Here is a 7,897-nt window from a genome sequence, read left to right on the forward strand (position 1 = left end):
CCAGGGGGCGACCTCGGAAGAAGACGCTGGAGGGTGCCAGGGGGCGACCTTGGTGCTGGGGTTATTGCAGTAGCCCTCGCCGGAGGAGGTGCTGGACCCGCTGCTGTTCCTTGGCTGGTGCCGAGGCCCCAGGGAGAGGGTGTCTGCAATGCAGAGTGCAGGGTTGGCGGGGGGGGGACCTGGGAGGCATGAGCCTCGCCAAGTCCCCCCCAGGAAAGGGGGAGGTCAGGAGAGAAGCAGGGCGACAGCAGGGCTCCACGTCAGACTGGAGAACTTAGTGCCAGTGGACACTGTTAAAGTCAGGGGGCCAGCTGGAGGGGCGGCTGCTGGCGGCCTGAGAGCCAGTCTGGCGGCCTCCCCAGCCGGACTCACCTTCCTCCAAGGCGGGCAGGTGGAACCGGCTCTGCTGAACCTCCTCGTCGGTGGGCCGGTGCCGCTGGGAGTCTGCAAACAGCATGGCGTGAGGGGGTGAGGCTACCGGCCTCGGTCCTGGGTGGGGGTCTCCCGGAGCTTGGAGGGTGTCCGTGAGGCGCTAGGGCGTGAGGGCAAGCCCAGCCATCCGGAGGGCCTCGGCCTCTCCCGCCAGGTCCCAAGCTCACGTCCTGGTCCCGGCCCCCGTTGTCTAATCTGGACCCAGCTCGGGGATGGGCGGTTTCTGGCCAGAAACCCCAGTGCCTGCACCCCCGGCCCCTGCGGCCCCTCCCCTGGTTCCAGAATATTGAGGACCTGGGCAGGAAGGGGGGACTTGAGCCTTCCCAGAGTGCGGCTTTGGATTCTAAATCCCAGAGCTGCAGACTCAAAGTGGCTGAAGGGCCCCGAGTCTGGAATCCAGGTGGCAGCGCTCTTGAGCCAGGGCGGCTGACTTTCAGTCTCAGGGACATGGGATCTAGGCTTCCCGGTCTGTGACGTATGGGCCTGGGCTCAGCCTCGGATTCTAGGGACACCCCAAGCCTGAGGGCTCCCAGACACAGGTACATGGCCCTGCAGAGGCAGAATCACGGCATCCTGCCCCTGGGGGTCCTGGTTCAGCAGGGGAGGGGCAGAGGTGGCCAGCTGCTCCCCTGTCTCTCTGCCCGTCTCCCTCGCAGCTGGTGAGGGCACGTCCTGGCTGTGGGGTGTGAGTGGGGCCACGGGGCAGCACCTGTCTCGCAGGACAGGCCTCTCCCTCCCGCGTCCCCTGGCCTGGTGTGGGGGAGGAGGCCCTGCTGGACCCTGGGATTAGAGCAACATCCCAGGGAATGCAGAAGCAAGCAGGAAGGAGGCTGGCTCCCGCCAGCTTCTCAGGACACTGTCATTTGAGGTCACCGTCGTAGTCAAACTCTCATCCTACAGAAGTGCGGGGCGGGGGTGGGCTCAGGATGTCTGGGCAAGTCCCCAGGTGATCCCACACCAGGTGGTGTGGGCTTCTCTGCTCTGTCCAGCCGCTGGGCTTTGCCTGGGCCCTGCGTGACGCACCCGCTGTCCTCTGTCCCCAGCAGCAGAGAGAGGAGCTGGAAGTCAGCTGAGAGGTACAGGCTGGGCTAATAGCGGGGGGAGGGGAGCGAGGGTGACCCGGCAGGCTGGAGCACGGGGGCGGGGGGGAGGGGGAGGGCAGAAGCCATCCAGCGCTGTCTCTCGCCTGGACCCCCACGCAGACACAGCCCACTTCTGGTGAATGGGGGTGGGGGGCTGGCCCGAGGCGCCCCAGGCCAGAGACAACGTGGGAGGAAGGAGGCCGAGCGGGGGACATGTCTCCAGGATGGGGGGCATGGAGAGAAGTGCAGCTTCGCCTGGTGAGTCAGTCTGGGGCTCCCGAGAGGGTGCCGAGGCCGCACTCACTGTAGAAGGTGGTCAGGGCCACGGGCGGCTGGCTGCTGAAGTCATAGTGCTCGTAGTCGGAGTCAGAGTCCGAGTCCGCGGGGTGAGGGGCCTGCACCTGGATGGGCAGCTTGGGATCTGGGGAGAGAGCAGAGTGGGGCCTGGCGGAGGGTGGGCGGAGGGGCAGGCGAGGGAGGCCCTGGCGAGCAGAGAGAGTGCAGGGAGGCGCCCGAGGGGAGAGAGCGGTCACTGTCTCCTGAAGGTCATCACCGCCACACCAGTCTGGCTATGGTCTCCGTCTCGCACCGGGGCACTGAGGCACAGCGCGGCCCTCACCGGCCTGGAGAGGCAGGCTGCCTGGTCCTAACCTGGCCCCGGCTGCCCGCGAGTGGCCGCTCTGGGTCTGGCCTCGCCCTGGCTCTCTATCCCACACGCCTGTGGGCAGCACTGCAGGGACAGCTGGGTCAGCGAGGTGACGCGGCGCCTTCAGAGAGCTCCTGGAGCCTCCCTGCAGGCAAGCCCCTGTGTCGTGAAAGATGGGTGGCTGGACCTGTGATTATTTTTTTTACTCCGAGAATGAGAAATAAAATGATGTTCTGGGGAAGCCTTGCTGGGGCCCAGCAAGGGGGCGGTTGCCCTGGCGTGGCAGCAGCTTCACAGGCCTCAGGGCCAGAGAGCAGGGCGGAGCCTGCCGTGAGAACCAAGAACGTGAAAGCCAGGAGCCAAGGAGACCGCACTAGAGGTCCCCACCAAGGCCCAGGGGAGACCTGAGCCCCAGGCTCCCACCCCGGCCTGGGGGCCAGGAGGGCCGGCCCGGGGTCATCTGTAGTCCGACCTCTGCTTCCACCTCAGCAGTCCTCACCCTGCAGACAGCCTGCCTCCCTGCCCTCACCAGCCCTGCCAGTCCCGGTGGGGCCATGACCTACCTTCCTCTTTGGGGATGATGTTGGGGACCTCCTGGTAGCTGTTGACCACTGCCGGGGTGGGGGTGGGCAGGTGCTGGTGGTTCACCGTAACGGGGAGGGCTGAGGATGGGAGGGAGAAAGTCCACACGTCATTTTTCGCCCTTCCCAGGCAACCTGGCTCTGTGCTCCTGAGTGCTCCTTCCTAGCCAGTGACCCCCACGGCCCCCCCCAATGCTCCCCCCACTCTGGTCCTCCTGAGGTACCTACACTGGAGAGCCAACGTGTGCAGGGCATGCTGGGAAACTCCCTCCCATCAGGAGGTGCTCCCCAGGCTCAGGGGTGGCAGGATCATCTGCTACTCCTGCTGGGGTCCCCAGGGCTCACATCTGTCTGGGGGGCTGCACCCCAGGCCTTCTTCTCCCCACCCCTGCCCCTTCCCCGTGGCTCCCAGAGTGCCGTCCTTACCGTATTTCCCCTTCACTCTCAAGAGGATGATGGCTATGGACAGGAGTGCGCCAAGGAGGAGAACTCCCAGGATGATGCAGGGGATGAGCAGCTTGTCACCCTGAGAGTCCAAATCTGCTTTCACTGTCACAGATTCTGGAAGCAGGCACCCCAAGTCAGGGAGAGTGAGGAATGGGCAGAAACATCTCCTGCCCTTCACGCCCCCCATCCTCTCCGCAGCTGACCCACCTCTGCCTGGGGTCCCCTCCTCCCCCCTTGTTTTGAGTCTTCCCACCTGACTTCAGGTCCCTGGTATAGAGCTGGTGCTCAAGAAACGCAGCGAGTGACACTGGCCGGAAAAGCTTTCTCCCGCCCGCCGCCCGCAGGGGTGTCTCTGCTCAACAATGACTGAGCACCACTGTGTGCAGGCACAGGTCTGGGGAACAAGTGTGACCACAGTGTCAAGGCCTCGAGGGGCCCCAGGGGTGGGGGTGGGGGGACAAACAAGCCAGCGCAGAGTAACGGGTGAGATGCCAGGTGAGATGTGGCCTGTGAGGCAGGTGATGACAGGGCTCTGGGGCAGGGGGCCCAGCAAGGGCACCTCACTCCCCCGGGGGAGACCCAGGCTGCTCCCTGGGAAGGCCTCTGAGCGTTTGGCAGTGGCCACACCGCCCTGAGGTCAGACCCTGAGGGGTGAGGGCCAGTCCTGACCCACTCCCTGCCCAGGGGCTGTGCGGACCGAGGGTGTGGGTGGTGACAGCATCTTGGGGGGCAGAGCACCCTGACCCCCTGGCTGGGGCTCTGTCTGCTCCGTGGGAGATAACCCTTTCCTCTCCTCCCCCCTTCTCCTCCTCCCCACAAAGGGGGCAGTTTGGGTCAGCGTGGGGAACTGGATTTAGAAGTAGGAACAGGTGAAGATAAGACTAGGGGACGTGGGGACCTGGGGTGGGGGCCCCAGGCAGCTGGGGGGCCATGTCCAGGTGTGGGCGGTCCTAGAAGCCGCCCTGCGCCAGGAGGAGTGTGCGAGGGAGCGTGTGAGTCTGGGGGTCCTGGCAGGAGCACATCCTGCAGCCTTCGCCACCCCCAACATTCTACCCACCTCGGCGCCCTCATCGTCTCTGGCAGGACTTGGCTCCCCTCTTTCCCTCCCGACCCCCTGTTCAACTTCTGGGGTGATAGGGAGCCCGGGAGGCAGTGCAGGATGGACAGTCCGTGATCAGGGTCCCCTGGGCTGCAAGGAGCTCGGAGCCAGACTAAACTGTCACGAGTTACCGCAGCCCGACCTGAGTGCCAAGCGCGCCGTAAAGCTAATTCCCGGCTGAGTGTGCTGGTGCTAGGTCAGGGCCTCCGCCTTCCAGTCGAAGGAGCTGAGACCCGGCGGGTAAGAACTGCCCACATGACACAGGTGCAAACGGCTGGGATGGGAGCTGAATCGAGCCAAGCTGCACACAGCCAGCGGGGAGACCAAGCCCCGTCTGGAGTAGCGAGACTGGTGCGAATGCCGGCACCGCTCCGGCCGCCCTCCTGTGCTTCTCGTAAGCGCGACAAGGACACCTGCCCCCCAGGCTGCAGAGGGCGGAAGGAAATAGCAGGAAACGAGGATGACAGAGCCTGGCCTCAGGGACATGGCAAGCGGGCTGTTACCCGTGGGGCCCCCCAAGTTCAGGCAGTGTCAGACCTGCGCTGCCTCTCAGCTCTGTCCTCCAGAGTGAGGCGTGGACTCCTGCCCGGGAAATCTCGGGGTCCAGGGACTTGGCAGGGAGTGGAGGTGGGGGAGGGGCGGGGCTGGGGACAAGCCATCAGGTCCCTCCAGGCAGACGCACATGCACACCTGTGCTCGTACAGGTGAGAACCCACGTGCCCCTGACACTCACCCACGGTGACCGCCGGAACTCTGGTCGGGCCTTCAGAAGTGGACAGGTTGAGCCAAGTCCAGGAACCTGTCAGAAAGCGTGGCTCGTTCACACGGCGTCCCTGAGTGCCTGCCGTGGGCCAGCTCCTGGCTGGAAACTGACCACGACAGTACGTGACCTGGAGCCAGGGCATGTGGCGAAGGACACCTGCTTCTCCTGCCCTGCTCCACACCCCCGCAATCAGGAGGCCACAGACTGATGCCAGGGCCAATAAGACAATTATTCTGTGCGATCTGCAGCCCCAAATCCCTTCCCACCCGGCCTGGCTCTCGCTCTCAGGGCGGCGGGGCTGGCCCTGCAGTCATCCCCGTGACCAGCATCCCGTGGGCAGGCGGGGCGTGGGGCTCATGAAGCCCCTTGAGGTCCCTCTGTGATTTCCCGGCTACCCTAGGAGGCGCCTGGTGTTAGCGTCCACACATCTCAACCTGAAGCCCCTGAAGCCCCGGGGGAGGGGTGGGGTGGCTCTGGGCTGCCCACGCCCCCCCGGCATCAGTGGCAGAGGTGAAGCCGTAGTAACCCCACCCTGAGTGTCTTGGAGGGCTCTCACCGTTTGCTGACTACGGGCGGCCCGCCAGAGTAATGGGAGCAGTGCTCGGTCCCCCATTTTTTTTTTTTCATAGTTACAGCTTTTTAGTCGATGCATGGTTAAGGCCCTGGCACTGCGACTCGGAGAAATACAGCAGAGCTCAGTTCACGCGGTGGATGTGAGCTTGGGCGGACACGAGAAACACGAGGGGCTGGTCTCTGTGGGCACTTGGGGTGCTCGGGAGCTGCCCAGAGAGCGGTGGTACCCCCTAATGTCGTCTCCCCTGGGGTCCCCCATCCTGGGATAACCTTCGGGTTCATGGCCTGAGCCCGCTCTGGGCACACCGCGACGCCTTCGTGAGTATTTGGTTCATGCCCTGGGGCCAGGCGGAGGGTGTGTGGGCGGGAAGCCCGGTGGGTGAATGCCCGGGCACGCTGGGGCAGTGGCTCTCTGGCGCCCGTGTCTGCCAGTCCTGCCCTGGGCTAAACCGTGATACGTGGCCTGCAACGTCTGACGCTGCGGGTTCAGTGGGGCCCCCAGTGCAAATCTCGGTGGGGTGGCCAGAGGTGGGAGGGCCGGGCTACCTGAGCAGAGGACCCTGGCGGCCTGGGACTGGCTGCAGAGGTTGGAGTTGTTGAAGCGCCAGCTGCAGTCCGAGAGGGCGGGCTCCCCGCCCATGCATGAGTAGAACATCCTGCCCGGCAGGGAGTGGGGCCCTCCTTTGGGCAGTTTGATCATGTTGCCGCAGCCCAGGGCCCGGCAGAGCACGTTGGCCTCTGGTGAGTACCACGAGCTGTCGCACACCGTGTTCCAGACCCCACGGAAGTAGACCTCCACCTGCCCCTGGCAGGGGTCTGTGCCCCCAGTCAGGCGCCAGGACTGGTGCTCTGGGGGGCAGAGGGAGGCAGAGTCAGACAGGGGACCCCAGGCCTGCGATGCAAACACCCAGGGCCGTGGGACTGCAGACCTCGGGCCCCTCCCTCCGCAGCCCGCCCTGCTCCTGCCACCCCTGTGAGCCGCCGCCAGGCCTGCAGGTGCGTGGCCCGGGGTCTCGTCGGAAGCGGGCAATCTCGAGTCTTGCCCCGGACCTACTGAATCCTCCCCATTCCCGTGCACACTGGGGCGGACTGGCTGGACGAATGTCCCCGCCTCACACAGCCTCCTGGCCTCCCTCTCCCTCTGAGCCAGATGACCAGCATGTACACAGGGCGAGTCACACCCGACGCAGCCCCCGCCAGGCGGTGGCAGGCTGAGCCCTCTGAGGCTCCACTGCCAGCTGCCTCTGTACCGCCACGCCTCCTCCCTCGGGCTTGTCCCTCCTGGACTGTGCCCTCCCCAGGCCAGGGGCCGCCTCTCCGGCCTCCGAGCCTGCACCCAGTGAGCCTCCGGGGAGCGGGTGGGGGCGGGGCGGAAGCCCGAGGCGCAGCCCGGCGCACTGACCTGAGCACACGACCCCGGCATCCTCCTTGTGGCCGCAGTAGCCCTGTCCTGGCACCCCAGGGCAGTCCCAGAGGTGGGCCTCGGCCCCCGAGCAGTTCACCTGGTCCCTGTGGATGGGGCCCTGGCCTGGCGGGAAGTGCATGCCGGGCAGGGCCTGGACGGCCCAGCCGCAGCCCAGCTGCCGACACACCACCTGGGCGGCCTCCAGGTCCCACGTGTCGTCACACACCGAGCCCCACTCGCCGTGCTCCAGCATCTCCACGCGGCCGGCACACGGGCTGCTGCTGGACACCAGCCGCAGCGCCTGGTTCTCTGGGGGTGAGAAGGGACGGTCTGTGGGTGGTGGGGAGAAGACGGGGGGAGTTGGGGGGGAGGTGGGCAGGGGGTCCTCACTAGGCAGCCAGTTGTGGGTGGGCCTGTGGACCCAACGGGAGCGGCCAGCAGCCGGCCGAGGGGGCGCTGCGGACCTGGTGGGCAGAGGTGGGGGTGGGTCAGGACTTTGGGGGAGAGTCAGGACTTTGGGGGTAGGTCAGGACTCGGGCTCCAGGAACAAATACGCAGGATGTTTTGGGGGCCAGCTGAGGTGCAAAGGTTAGTAAAGCCTCGTGGGCAGGACTGGGGAGGCCGAGCTCAGGCTTGCTGGGGCCTGGGGGCCGCAGGGTTAGGGGACCCTGGCTAGGGGGAGGAGGCAGAGATAAGGGGCGCAGTGGGAGGAGGGGCAAGACCAGAGGGTAAGGGCTAGAGACCAGGTAGAACCTGGGGACCCAAGGTCGAGTGGGTGGAACCTGCGCGCTGGGGGGGGGCCCTGAGGAAATGCTCAGATCCGGAAACGACGCGTTGGCGTGGGTGGGGCCCAGTTGCATTGGCGGGGG

At 65.8% G+C, this 7,897-nt stretch overlaps 1 protein-coding gene across 1 annotated transcript in view; it reads right to left on the minus strand.

The window, feature by feature from the left end:
* Positions 1 to 7,897, minus strand: part of CD6 (CD6 molecule) — a 34,114-nt gene that overhangs the window by 1,425 nt on the left and 24,792 nt on the right. Inside the window, exons 4-11 of the mRNA XM_004683393.2 lie at positions 7,026 to 7,358; positions 6,170 to 6,472; positions 5,021 to 5,086; positions 3,168 to 3,302; positions 2,724 to 2,822; positions 1,819 to 1,935; positions 352 to 444; positions 49 to 179 (exon numbers count right to left, since the gene is read on the minus strand). Coding sequence (XP_004683450.2) covers positions 49 to 179; positions 352 to 444; positions 1,819 to 1,935; positions 2,724 to 2,822; positions 3,168 to 3,302; positions 5,021 to 5,086; positions 6,170 to 6,472; positions 7,026 to 7,358 — 1,277 coding nt within the window. The remainder of the gene's footprint in view (positions 1 to 48; positions 180 to 351; positions 445 to 1,818; positions 1,936 to 2,723; positions 2,823 to 3,167; positions 3,303 to 5,020; positions 5,087 to 6,169; positions 6,473 to 7,025; positions 7,359 to 7,897) is intronic.

This window comes from Condylura cristata, unplaced genomic scaffold, assembly GCF_000260355.1.
Source record: "Condylura cristata isolate star-nosed mole 26May11 unplaced genomic scaffold, ConCri1.0 scaffold00015, whole genome shotgun sequence".
NCBI lineage: Eukaryota > Metazoa > Chordata > Mammalia > Eulipotyphla > Talpidae > Condylura > Condylura cristata.